The 15,220-nt window shown below is 34.7% G+C and overlaps 1 protein-coding gene across 1 annotated transcript; it reads right to left on the bottom strand.

Moving 5' to 3' along the window:
* Nucleotides 1-211: 211 nt before the first annotated feature.
* Nucleotides 212-13,892, bottom strand: LOC138312938 (protein transport protein Sec31A-like). The gene is given in 16 exon segments (XM_069253645.1): nt 212-241; nt 2,486-2,560; nt 2,735-2,887; nt 2,889-2,960; nt 3,375-3,506; nt 4,492-4,644; nt 5,978-6,089; nt 6,345-6,487; nt 6,816-6,953; nt 8,460-8,483; nt 9,406-9,501; nt 10,047-10,084; nt 11,067-11,152; nt 11,510-11,599; nt 11,847-12,013; nt 13,761-13,892. Coding segments are annotated over 15 exon segments (1,455 nt in total). The 5' UTR covers nt 11,960-12,013; nt 13,761-13,892.
* Nucleotides 13,893-15,220: the final 1,328 nt, after the last annotated feature.

Below are 15,220 nucleotides of genomic sequence, written 5' to 3'. Positions count from 1 at the left end.
TTGTAATGTACAATCTGCTATTAATCAGGGTGGAAATATCTCTTCTTTCTTTGGTATTGGGAGGGGCTGCCGTCAGGGGGATCCTATCGCACCATATTTGTTTATTCTTTGTGCTGAAATTCTAGCTATAAAACTGCGAAATAATAAAGATATAAAAGGAGTAAATGTTGAAAATTGTCCTATTTTGTTATCTCAGTATGCAGATGATACTTCACTTATACTCGACGGTTCGGAGAAATCTCTAAAAGAATCAATTATGGAACTTAATAGATTTGCAAAAATTTCTGGACTTAAAATGAATGTTGATAAAACGCAAGTGTTTTGGATTGGTAGCAAGAAATATAGTGGAAACTCTTTTTTACCAGAACTTAAATTACAGTGGGGGAAGGAAAAATTCGAATTGCTAGGTATTGTTTTTAGTGTAAATCTCCATGAAATGCCAAAACTTAACTTTGACAAAAAACTAATCAGACTAAAATCTTTGTTAAAAGTATGGAAAAGAAGATCTTTAACACCTATAGGAAAAATTCACATTATTAAATCCCTACTTATCTCACAATTCAATCATCTTTTTATATCTCTTCCCAATCCAGATAATAAATTTATAAGCAAACTTAATTCAGTATTATTTGACTATTTATGGAATGGGAAACCTGACAAAATTAAAAGGGAGACAACCACACAAAATTATACAAATGGAGGATTGAAAATGATAAATACCATAGCTTTTATAAATTCTCTTAAACTTACATGGGTAAGAAGACTTTATCAGACTAAAGAGAAATGGCAGACAATTCTAAAAACTTTTATCAATATTGATCTTCTTTCAAATTGTGGTTCGGAATATATAAAGATGTGTGAAAATAAATGTAAAAATAAATTCTGGAGTGATGTTTTTAAATCGTGGTATATGTTAAGCTCAAAATATAACGAGAAAATCTGTCAGGAAAACATTTTGATGGCTCCTATTTGGTATAACAGTGATATTAAGGTGGATAGGAAGATAATCTTCTATAAAAACTATTATCAGAAAGGTGTGTGTATCATAAATGACATTGTTAAGAGTGTAGAAGGAAGTTTATTTTACACATATCAAGAATTTATTCAGATTTACCAAGTTAACACAAATTTTTTACAGTACCAAGGTTCTTGTTTCAGCTACCAAAAAACTAATTTCTTCATATGATTTACAAAGAAAACAAATTCATTATCCATATATGCCTATTAATCTGCAACTCTTTCTCAAAGATAGAAAAGGATCAAAACTGTTTTATAACTTTTTAAACAAGTCCGATATAATACCGTCAGGTCCTAGAAAATGGAATGCAATTTTTAACAATATAGATCATGAAACTTGGTGTAAAATATATAAAATTCCATTTAATGTTACAACAAATGCTAAACTACAGTGGTTCCAATATAGATTAATCCATTATATTTTGGCAACAAATTCATTTTTGTTTAAAATCAGAGTAGTTATCTCCCCTCTTTGTGTACTCTGCAATACTGAGCCTGAAACTATTACACACTTGTTATGGGAGTGTGACGAAGTGCAAGGATTACTTGAAAGTTTTGACACATTATTACAAGCTCTCTTAATTCCCTTTTCTGTTAATAAAAAAATCCTTTCTTTTTGGACTCTTGCATGAAAATTATCTCCATAGTAATAGAGTGGACAATGAAATTATCATAATTATAAAGCAATACATTTACAGAATGAGATGTTTACACAACTCATTAAGCATCAACGCTCTTATCAACACAATTAAAGACCATTATACAATTCAAAAATATATTTCAAATAGTAAAGATGAAAAAGTAAAACTTAAATTTGAAAATGAATGGAGAAAATGGGAAAAACTAATCAAGTTATAATTGCACTTTGTCACACATTTACTTTATTAAACTTTTTAAATCCATATTTATAATTTATTTATTTTATTTCATTTTATCCCCCCCCTTCCCCTTTCCCTGCACAAAGCCGAAATAGCTTTTTTTTCCTTTTTTTTTTTTTTTTTTTTTTTTTGATTAAAGATTTTTTATACAGTTATAATTGTTCCTCCGTCTCCATCCTACCTAGACTCTTAACTTTTTTTTTTCTTTTTTCTTTCTTTTCATTTTCCTTTTTCTTTCTTTATAAACACTATCACTTTTTCTTTTTCTTCTAATCCTGTCTTTGATTCCTTTCCTTAATATTCAGTACAATATAATTTTTCCCCTCATCTCCAAACTCCTAATTCGTATAATTTTTTCTACGTATGTACTAGAAATTTAAGTTTTGTATTTGTATGTATGTGAATGTATATGCATGTGTTAAATTATATGAGTGTATGTTTTTTACGTAAGTATGTATGTGTTTGAGAGTCTATTGAGTGTATTTGTATATTTAATTGTACTGAATGAAAATCACGAATAAAAAGATAATTATAAAAAAAAAAAAAAAAAAAAAAAAAATTAAAAAAAAATTAGCCTCCACAAAGTGTACCTTTTTAGCCAGGTCTGTTTTGTCGTATCCTAGCAACTGGATGTAGTGTTCCCGTGGTTCTTTTTCAAAATTCACCTGAAAATATGAGAAAAAATTTATGAAGCCAGGGAGAGAAATATATCTTTTAATTCAACAAAAATATTCAAAATTTAAGCAAAGGAGATAATAAAAAGTTTTGCAAATCCAAAAATATTTGTATGAAATATATGTCTTTTAAACTTTAGAAGATAAATAAAAGCAGATACAAACCCTTAAAAAGTTCCATATGCTTTCTTGCATGGTATCTTGACAGTTTGCGGCCTTCATGGCACAGAATTCGACATACTGGCCATTCATCAGGGCCTGTTCTAGCTGTGACGAGGATGTAATCAGATCTGTTTCCGTGACGACTTGGCTGATATTACACCTCCCTTGGTGATGCTGGCTGCTGCGGCATGGTCTTCGCTACCTCAAACGACACCAGTTTGCCACCAAACTGCAGAAACAAAAGAAGACGCTCTCTAGATCGAAAATTCAATAACAAGGAACTATTGTACTAATCATATGAAAACTAATAGTATTTCTAGTGTTGATCTAACAGTGAAGTAAGCATCAGTTATTATCATAATATCAAAAACATCAAAATGTGAATCTTTTTTGATGCGTAGGTTTCGAAATCCCAAAACCATGCAGGCAAAGTATGATTTATCTTCATTTAGTCCGACCTCAAGGTGATCATGACGTCATATTTTGATGTAATTTTTGTGACATCACAATTACTTGAAAGTTTAACTAAATTACACTTTACCCACATCGTTTTAGGTACTAGAAACTGACATTTTGATATGTACTTAATCTTATCAATAAATTGCCAATTGTTGTGAAAAATAACATCACATGATATACTTACAGCAAACGATGCTCCACAAGGCCTCCTGAGCCATTTTGGAGGTTTTTGTAATGGCATCACATCTCCTTGTTGCGACTGCTGACTGGCAGCTCCTTGGGCAAATGGGTCATTTGTATTGAAAGAATCAGCCACCTAAAAAATCAAACAACACATTAATATAAAAAACAACTTTAAAATTGTGCTTTTAACCAGGTCATTGATCAAAAGACCATTTTCTCGATTATTTCGACCAAAATTATTGAAATCTTCAAAATTTGTTTATGTTACAAAATAAGTAGAATTCTGAATTTCTGAATTCATGTCAAAACGTGTGACTGAACACAATTTACTGAATATGCAACTGATTGACTAATGACTATAGATGTCATTACTCTCTGATATTATTGATCTCTGTCAATCTCTGAATTTATAATAGATAATAATAGATAAAGACCTGAACAAAATAAACCTATCATTGATAATTAAACTGGTCCAATTTCTAAAAACAAAAAATACTGACGTTACTGCCAACTTGTGTCAAGATTTTTTACTTAAAGATGCGCCGACAGATCATAAATGATACTCATCATTTGAAAAATATGTGATGTTTGATTGTGTATAATTCACACAAAAGTACATATAAAATTATTTCTTTTGCTCTTAGTGCATCTGCAATCAGTACTTCATTCCATATGCTATGGATTTTTGTTCAGATGCAATTACCATATTCGACCCAATAAGCGCCCCTCCCCCTTTTTGAGGCCTCAATTTCAATTGCCCAGGCATAAATAAGGACCAAAACTACATAAAACGGTATAAATTTGCAATAATTTTGACTTTATTAGCACCTTTTCATTTTTATCCATTTTTTAAGCGCCCTGGGCGCTTATTGGGTCAAATACAGTAATTATTTTTTATATTTTTGCCTTAAAGGAAAATAAGAAGCTCAAACTTTTCAATGGTGTAGAGTAAGAAGCTATCGTAACTGAAGAAAAATACTAATTCTTCTACTCTTGTTTTTGATAGCGAAAAATTACCCTTCGTCAGCGCTGTAGCATCCTTAAGTGCATTTTTACTTAAGTTTGTTTTGAGAAATCAGGGCCTGAAGCTACAGCCAATAGTAAACCTTGATACAAACCTTGTTACATTGATGTACCGGATGACCTCCACCCATCAGGGAGTACATGGTCACATGACCGTCGAAGGATGAACTGGATATAATGCCTGGATTCCTAGGGCACCACTGGACGTCAAAACTCCACTGAGTACTTGTTGGTACCTCGTATACAACCTATAGCCAAGAATAACAAAGTGTTAAAAGAAGATATAGACAGTTTCATTTTCTGGAGAGTAGGGTAAGTGCTGATAAATATGTAGATACAATAAGTGTTCAATCTGAGCAATCAGTCTGTTTACCACATTAGTCTTTATTTTCAGGAGATATAAATGTCGCGTACTTTCGCTGGAGAGCTTGAATCGCAATTCAAATGTTTTGCGAATAATTGTAAAAACTTTTTAGATTGTGATTATGTATTTGCAAATATGTTGAAAACAGTGGAGGTGCAAAATAGCTGACTACTCATGTTACTACTACATATATTGTAAAAGCTGCTCTTTGAATAATTAATCAAAAGTTTTAACAAGAGATCCCAGAGGGATCTTGGCGCCCACCAAAGAATGATCTATGACTGACAATGGAAAGAGGGATCTTTTCCCTGCTTTTCAAACTTTTTCAAACACACTACATATAAAATTTGAGACAGATCGCTATAGTACTTTCTAAGAAATAGTGGTAACAATCTTCAACAATGAAATCTAAGATGGCGACCGGTTGGCCATCTTGTTTACCGATCAGTCCCGAAAGGCATTATGAATCAGTCCTTAAAGGTACTATGCACAACTAGGGTACAAGGGGAAACTATGCATGGAATTTAAGAAAGATCCCTTCAGTACTTTTGAGAAATAGCGGTAACAAACTTTAACTATCAAAATCCAAGATGGCCGCCTGTCAGCCATCTTATTTACCGATCGGTCCCAAAATGCAACATGCACAACAAGTGGCCCTAGAAGAACCTATATATGAAATTTGAGAGATATCCCTTCAGCTCTTTTTGAGAAATAGCGGTAACAAACTTAAACTATCAAAATCCAAGATGGCCTCCTATCGGCCATCTTGTTGACCGATCGGTCCCAAAATGCAATATGCACAACTAGAGTCCTAGGGGGACCTGTATATGAAATTTGAGAAACATCCCTTTCGGCCTTCAGTACTTTCTGAAAAATAGCGGTAACAAGAATTGTTAACGGACGGACGGACGGACGGACGGAAGGATGGACGACGAACCACTGACGAAAGGCGATTTGAATAGCCCACCATCATCAGATGGTGGGCTAAAAATTTGCATATTACAGAATTATCTGCCCCTGCCAGTAGGTATTGATTGTGATGTCAAGTGTTAGTGAGCAAATGTAATGTCTCACTGTTAAAAGAAAATGATGTGAACTTCACTATAAAATAATGACGTCACAGTGGATACCTACCCGCAAGGGAGGCAACTCTATAACATGCAACGACGGAATAATTAATCAGGACTTATAGTTAATCAGAATATCAGCACACCAACCTCTCCATCTGGTTTGCTACTGTTAGGATTCCAACAGAGAATTCTGTTATCTTTGCCACAGCTGAGAAGTAGGTCGGAATCCTGGGCGCACCATGCAATATCTAACACACCACTGAAAATTAAATTAGGTCAACTCAAATCATATTGCTTTATGAAAATCAATTTGTCTCAATGTTGTACATGTACATCAATCAAACTACAAGAAACTTTACTGTGAATCCATAAAGAAACGTTGTAATCTTGAAAATTAGTATCTATAAGGTCATGGAAAGACTTTAAGTTAAAGATTTATAGTAAACAGAGAATGTTTACCATCACGTGATTTACATAACTGTATCACCCTCTTTCACAATATGTTTATACATACCGTTTGTGATTCTCTAATACTTTGACAGGAGATGTGGCGTAACGGAGATCCCACAGCTGTATAACGGGCGTATGGTCGTCCTCCGAGGACAGACACAGTTGTGTGGCTACTTCTGGGTGCCAAGCTACTGACTTACTCTTCATCTACAACAAAAAGACATCGGTATTGTATATATTACCGCGCTACCACTTAGTAACTTAATAATTATTAACTAAGTAATTAGTGTGATTATCAAAACATATCAACAAAGGGGCAAATCACTTATCTTTATTTGATGAATCTATAAATTGACCGATCACCAAGCAGTACTCGTGCCTGTAAATGCATGTGTTCCTATTCAATATCATAACGTACAAAATACATAACACAAAATCATGACATTTTGATTGACAGCTGGTGATCTGTCAAATATGCACAATACTCCAAAATCTATGGATTATTTTTCACTAATAAAACCCTAGAAAGACCTACCCTAGACATGCTTTCACTGATCTTGATGATAGGCTCATTTTTACGTAGGTCCCAGACAACACAGCGGGCTGTGAATGTAGAGGCAAGAATGTGTTGTACTTGTTGGTTCCAGGCTACACAGGCCACCTCCTCTGGGGGCTGAAATAAATATACAAATTCATAATCAAGTACCGATACAAATCCATGATTAACTAAACAGGCTTCTTACTGTTTTCAATAAGATTCTACCAATTTCCTAAATTTTAAAAGTTGTTCTTAAAATCAAGCAAGTGATATACTGTATGTGATAATTGTTCAAATGATTTATATTAATATATATGTGTTTTGCATCATTTTCAATTTCATTTTAGATTCATGTTTGAAAACATCAGAAATATATTCAACTTTTTTTTTTGTATTCTTTGAATTCACAGACATGTTTCTTTCAGTTCAAACCAAAGATTGTTCTATTGAAATTATTGTATTTGTATTTTGTTTGTTGATTGTTTGTTAAAGTTACACAGAGATTGCTCACCACAACTTTTTATTATGTTATTTGTTTTTCATATTTGATTAGTTTTGTGTATTTTGTAAAAATGTAATATTTACTACTCCCCAATTTCTCCAACTTTCCATTCACCTTGCGCCCTAGCTACCACGATCCTCATGGAATTCAATCACCAAATATAAAGAGGTGCTCTTTTCTTTTTAGTTTGATCATTATTACCCAATGTAGTATAATCATTTAGAAATAATCAAGGGCAATTAACTCTTTAAACAACTAATATATACCATATAGCCAGTTATTTTCACGATTAAAAACTTTTTCCACATATATGAAAAATAGAACATTTTTCGAGATTTGGTAAACGGGAAAACCCAAATTTTATCAGTTTTAAATTTTCACCATATGACTTTGAGGGTATATGATGCAACTATTTCTTGACATCAGGCAGATCAAATTTTCGCGAATCATAGCAATGTTTCGTGAAATAGTGAAAATTTAATTCCCACAACAATAACCGACTATACAGTACATGTATATAAATATGAAGTCCACAAATAGTAATTGATAGTATGTCCAGGCTTGACCAGTTCTTTGTAAAGTTGAATAAATAACTAGCACTACTGCTAATATATCATTAACATTTATATACTTTCTCCCGATATCAAATTTGATATGCATGATGTTGTACGTATTTTTTCATATTTCAATAATATGATGTCATATAGCTTGCATAGTATTAACGATGCTACATTGGATTATACTGTTTAAATTCCATATTCATATCCCCATAAATTTACAGTGACAAAACATTATTCTCTTTCAAGTTTATATGTCTTTGACAGCTGTTCAGCTTTATTTCATCGTTTCACACAACAGCTTGCAAGTGTTTTTTTTTATTTTATTATTTGTACTAGGTACACTACCATATATGTTAAATGTGCAAAGTACACACCACTCAAAAATATTTCAAAGTTTTTTGTTAAAATGGTTTAAAATCAAAGTCCAATCCTGATAATTAAACAAAAAAGATATAATGATATATATACAACATATTCTCCATATCTCTGCTTCGAGACAAATACACAAAGATCTAGCGATAATAAAGCCAGTCAGCAAAAACCCTCCACAATCATGCACCATCGGCCAAAGCTACTCACCGTCGTCAAATCTAACTCACTGGCCTATACCAAAGAGGAATTTTATCATACAGGCATGTCATAACAACCTAGGCATCGTTACACAAACTTAATACTACGGGTACATACATTATTTATATTAGCATTTAAGATATCTTTAAAATCACATTTATAAGGCTTATTCACTATATTTGACCCAATAACCACCCCTATTCCTTAAAGTGGCCCATCCCCTCATCGAGGTCTCAATTTCTTTTCTCTCAGATTGAAATCTTTTTTAAATTATTAAATGCCGACTGAAAATATGAATTATGGAGTTAATCTTTATTTCATATTAACCTTGCAGCTTAAATACAGCTATTTTCTGCATTCCCCTTCCGATCACAGAATCTCATGAAAGTAAATATTACTTTCCAGCTTATTTACTGAAAGGCCTAGGTAAATTTAATCTGATTTTCATCCCCTAAACTTTCTCAGTTTCTGAAGCATCCTGGGCACTTATTGGGTCAAATATATTACATATAAAGAACACAGGGCTATCAAAATATAAATACTAATTTATGTAACTTTTCCGTCAACTTTCCATGGCATAATGCGCTTCCAAGATCTTTACTTTTTTCATGAATGTGAATCAGATCTAGAACAACCAATTTTCTGAACTTCCCCGTAAATACTGTAATTATCTATCATTCTCTATACAGATTCCGTCAATGAAAGTAAAACCTTTGCTACTTCCCGCTACATGAGTATATTAGATATAAGAGGCAATAAATAATTCCAAGCAAAAACTGTCTATGTAAGCTTTTATAAAAAGACAGCGCCATGCATCTAGTCTGAGATTTGATAGCAAGAAGGAATGCCAAACACTCACTCCCCCCTGTTAGTAATTAGTGTTACTTTAAAAAAAAACACCTGTTCATTAACATGAAACAAAAGAATTGTAATAACGAGCTAATAATTAACTTACCTGTGATTTAGCACCTGGCGTCATTGGGCTGTCAGGTTTGTTTAAATCCCAAATGTGGATCTCGGAATCTGAGGCACCTGTAGCTAACAAGTTTGTCTGCAAATAGAATTTTCATTCTTCTTATGTGAATAGAAGAAACAAGCATATCAATTCAATGTAAAGCATGTTCATAATTAGATTTCCATCATGCTTGCATGAAATGTCTAATTCTAATATTCATGAAATTAAATGCCTAACATCAGGTATAATTTGTCATTTCATATTGGTGTCACTGTAAAGGATACATTGGACTGTATTCCTACTTTTCCCCCCCTAATTTTCTTGAGAATGAAGCACAGATGATTTAAAAGTTATCTAAATGTGGCTCCCTATATGAGATGTTGTGTAAGATTCTCTATGCATCGAAATAAGAAAATACTGTAGGTTAAATCATATTTTCATACAAATCAGCATCAGAAATATGTAACTAAAAGTAGCTATAGATGTATTGGATAAAATAACTTAAAACATAAAAATAATCATGGAGGCTTTAAAAACCATTTTGCACTAACAAAATTCACTTTTTAAAGATTTTGGAAGAGTAATCAATGAAAAGTTCAATAAAGTTGGTACAGAAATCTCAGAAGAAAGTTGCACAGTACCTGAAATGGGTTGAAATCGAGAGCTTTGACGGATCGACCTAAAAAAATACACTTTGTCGGGACCATGTCAGGATTATTTCATGCAAGGTTCAGCCAGCTCCTCTGTTTTCAAGATCGGCGGCTCGGATCGACCCAAAAAATAGCAACACTTATGTGGGACCATGTCTGGATATTCATGCAAGTTTCAGCCAGAATCGCTCCGGTAGTAGTAGATTAGAACTTGGAGAAGAAGAGTCTAAATGTGTGTTTCAAGATAGCCTGTGGCGGCAATCTTGCATTTCGGATCGACCCGAAAACATAAAACACTTTGTCCGGGACAATGTCAGGATCATTTCATGCAAGGTTTTCAGTCGCACCGGTTTTGAAACTTGAGAAGAAGTTCAAAATGTGTTTTCAGATGGCGGCTGTGGCGGCCATCTTGGATTTCGGATCGTGCCCGATCAACACTTTGTCGGGGGACCATGTCAGGATCTTTCATGCAAGTTTCAGCCCCCCCCCCCCCACAAAATCGCCACCGGTAGTAATTTCGGGACAATGAGGATCTTTGTAATGCAACTTTATTCTGCCCAAAATCGCACGGTTAGCAGAAGAAGTTCCGAAACATTGTGTTTTCAGATGGAGGCTGTGGCAGCCATCTTGATTTCGGATTCGACCAAAAATAGCAGAACACTTTTGTAGGGACCATGTCAATCATTTCATGACGTTTCAGCCATATCGCAAGGTAGACTTGAGAAGAAGTTCTGTGTTTTCAAGATAGCGGCTGTGAGCAGGGCCATCCTTGGCATTTTCGTGACCGAAAAATAACAACACTTTTGTCGGGACTTATGTCAATCTTTTCATGCAAGTTTCAGGCATATCGCACCCGGTAGAACTTGATCGTTCAAATGTGTTTTCAAGCTTGTGGCTGTTGGCGCGAGGACGGGCCATCATTTCGGATCGGCCGAAAAATACACTTTGTCCCATGTCAGGATCATTTCAATGCAAGTTTTCAGCAATTCGCACCGGTAAAAACTTGTTGACCTCCGTTATCTGTTCCGCCGACGATAAACCCCGAACCTCCAGCCTCTGTGGACATGCCATGGGAACCCCAAACAAGCTTGTGAAATCTGAAAATTAACACATAGTATCATAATTCTATAAGTTGTTTATAAAGCATATTGAATTATTTGGTCAATATCGTCATAATACCAAACTGATGATGCATGCAAGTAATTTCCCAAAATCACACGCAAAGAAAATGATTTTTAAATATAATGATTTTTTTTTCAATAATGAAGAAAATCCATACTTAGAAATAAACAATTTGGGCATTCTATTAGCCCTGATATTTTAATGATTTCTTTTTGTGACCTTTGTGTTTTCCCTACATACCTATACGCTAGATCCTAGAATAAATGGGCTTTTATTGGGTTTGCACTTGATTATCTATAAATTTCTCTCTCAAATATTATGAGGTACTTTACCTGCAGTCGGATGGGATAGTAGATACCAGTGGCATATTGAGTGTGGGATCAGCCAAGTTGAGACTGTACACCTCCAAAGCTGCAGACGTGCTGTATTAAATAATTTATATCATGAATTAAAAAGCGTCTAAGACATTGATGCATATGTGATTTTTAGCATACATTCAAAGTTTGAAATAATTTGAAGAATGTTTATGTCATTTTCAAACGAACCAGATTTGTAATAAAACTATCAATTCAATGTTTTTAATAGAATGAACATATGTTAAGAACATTTTGATTTTCAGAATTTGTAGTTTTTTTCTCTTTCTGCATAATACCCAAACATAAATATTACCTGAATGTGGCATCAAGCTGCTGTGCCGCCGTCCCAGCCACCATGTAGATAGGGTACTGTGTGGTAGGCGACCATGCCACATTGGCCGTCCGCTCTATCTCTTTTACTCTCATCCTGGATGTCTATCACCTTTGTAAATGATCCCAGACGTTTGTTTTTTGGTACACCTGAAAGTCAATAACTTTTTATTATTTCCATAACCACTTCTTGGCAAGCAGGGTACAAATCACATATGCAATAGTCTGTTGAAGACCATATTGTTTGATCCCAGGACCTCCAAACACTAGCCAGACACTCTATTGATATTTACAACTGAACCTTCCAGCTGGTAACTGCACATGTTAATTAACCCGATCTTCTGGTTTACTACATGCCTCTATCAAAATTGATGCCCTAAAAGATAAACACTATACCATCACTACAGGTATTTATGCTTATATTAATTATCTTGTTTTTTTCCAATCTATAACAGGTGAGGAAATAATGAAGCAGACAAGCGTTTAAATCCGGGACTTAATTAATCATATTATATTACTCTACCAAATTTGATATGGAGATAATAAAATGACATGAATAAAAGTACAATTAACTGTCAATACCAGGGATTCGAGATCCCAAAACCACATGGTTAAGTACAATTTGTTCAATAAGTCCCCCTTCTGGTGATAACGATGTCAAAATATCAGTCAAATGTTGACGTCATAATTACCAGACGGTGGAAATAAACAGTGAACTGTACTCTACCCCTGTCGTTTTGCGATCTCAAAACCCTGTATATGTATTAGTCCCACGTACTCCCATAACATGAGTCGACTGGTCAGCCGGTTTTTTATCGGACGTTACTATGCTGACTGTCGACTCGTATTTTTCGAAGGCCTTTTTCTTTGATGTCGGAAGGAAAAATGCAATCATATCAATATTTATAGCTCTAGCAGATCAAGCGTTTTGGGGACCTTGCGATTCGTTTTTTCTATTTACCGGCCGGATTGCTATCAACATGAAGTCTTGTCTGGGTAATATAATGAAAGTTTACGTTAGAAGATGTAAATATTTGTTTTGGATGGATTTTACGGTTTATTTTGTCAAAATACTTGTTAATCTATGAAAAAGAGTTAGGTGTTTGACATTGATGACTATTTAAATATGATTTAAACGTTTTATATCTTCACAATCCAAACTTTGAAAATGTTACCCCTAGCATCGGGTAAATAGACTATCGGCCTGACATCACATGTGAGACTATAGCTTATCAACAGTGAATTATACTTTTACCCACATTACATCATTTTAGTATCTCGAAACCCCGTATTGAGCTATCAGTATGGTCACAAGTCACCACCGCAGTTTAGTCACAAGTGCATAGCTAATCAAAGACCAGTTTGAAACAGGCTACCTATGATGATTTTTTTGTTTTTGCAATCAATTCATTTTACTTAGCGAGATTATAACAATATAGCATTCAATAGTAAGAGTGTATCACAACTGAACAGAAATCTTGTGGGTGAACGTTACTGAACGGAGATCTAACGTTAAAGACAGATTTCTTGATGTGCAGATTTAAAACAACACCCCCCCCCCTCCTCTCACTTCTATCCATACATTAAAATAGACAACACGACGTCTATTAGTATTAACTATTGCTCACGTAATATCTGTAAACATTATATACATTACCTCAATCAATATATATTGTATGCAATAAGTTTTAGCGTCTCTTTGCAGCGAAAATGCGTTGTCTATTCACAGTTTTGACATTTGTCGGCCATGATGAATTCGGTCTGTCGAAGATAATGCCGGTATTTGCGGCGTAAAGGAAGCCGTTCTAATAAAACAATTCAATCTTCGAATTAAAAATTGTTAAATGTAAGCAGATCTTTATACATATGATATATTTGGTTGATACTTGGGACTTACCACGTAGCCAATTCCACAAATAAATCTTCCACGTTTTCCTTTGCTCAACGTGGCATAACTTCTCGACTTCCGGTTTACGGGAATTCGACCTTGACCGCCAGACTGCAACATTATTTTCCAAAGGCGGGAGAATTTGAACTCGCTCGCTTGCTCCTAGGATATTTAAAATCGGGATGGAGCTACCTTACGTAGAAGGCTCGAGGCAAAGGACTTGAGCGACAAAAAGAAGATATCAATCGGTCTGAGTCTCATAATAATAGAACTATACACTATTAATCTTAGATAGAGCAGAAACATATATTAGAGAGATTGGCAACTCCGCCATTTTCACGACCGGCAGATGTAGTTACCCCAGTAGTTGCTCAGGGGTTTTTAGATAAACTCTCGGCAAACATGCCTTTCCCTCCCTTTTCGCCGACTGAAATGTTCTAAAAATGCACATTTGAAAGAAAAAAGGGTCCTCCTGCACATTTTTAGTACTTCATTTTAGAAAATTTTCCGCTGCGCATCGCTTTTCCTAAAACGTTCATGAATGCACATAATGTTCAAACCTTTAACAGTAAAAAATTAATACACAGAACTAGACTAAAATGTCAATCAAGGGATTCCACGCACTATTTTAAAAAAATCTCTTTTAATTAAAAGATCAATTTGTTTATATGTCCAAGGATTTATAAGTCTACGTCCTTGATATGTCTTAGCAAGACAATTAATTCATTATTTTTTTAATATGGTGTGAAGCCGATGTGTTCAGATAGAGCAGAGCTGCATAATGATATGACGACATTAACAATTATCATTTCTAAATGCAGGTAACTTTGAATAAAACAATTACCATGTTAATAACGCTTTAAAATCGTTTAATTACATTGTAAAACTCATCTCAGCCATTCTAAATCGTAATATTTTTACCCGGGGGAGACCCCCTTTGGGTGCGGGACGAGAGGGGTTACGAAATATTGAGGACCTTTTAACACACACACACACACACACACACACACACACACCCCTCCCCCAATACGTGTCATCTTCCTACGCCACTGATGTTCCGAACTTTGCGTTCGAGCAGAGCATTTTCAATATGGACGCCATCGTACAGGCTGTTTTATTGGGAGAGATAGCAGATGATTCAGATATAACTTGGACGAGGTCGTTCCTCATTATTCCGGAATAGAGTTTAGAAACTATTTCCGTATGACATTTAGTCATTTTTTTTATTAATTAACGTCCTATTAACAGCTTTGGTAATGTAAAGACAGCCTCCCATGTATGCGGTGTGTTGCGTGTATTATGTGCTAGGTGTGTGTGTTTTGGGGGACTGCGGTATATTCATGTTATGTCTTCTTGAGTGCTATATCACTGAAGCATACCGCCGAAGATACCAAGCAACACATCCCACCCGGTCACATTATACTGACATTCGGGAGAACCAGTCGTCCGACTCCCTGTATGCTGAGCGC

The sequence above is a fragment of the Argopecten irradians genome, unplaced genomic scaffold (genome assembly GCF_041381155.1).
Source record: "Argopecten irradians isolate NY unplaced genomic scaffold, Ai_NY scaffold_0533, whole genome shotgun sequence".
In the NCBI taxonomy this organism is placed as follows: Eukaryota; Metazoa; Mollusca; class Bivalvia; order Pectinida; family Pectinidae; genus Argopecten; species Argopecten irradians.
Note: the sequence above shows the minus strand (reverse complement) of the source record. Positions and strands in the feature narration are given on the sequence as shown.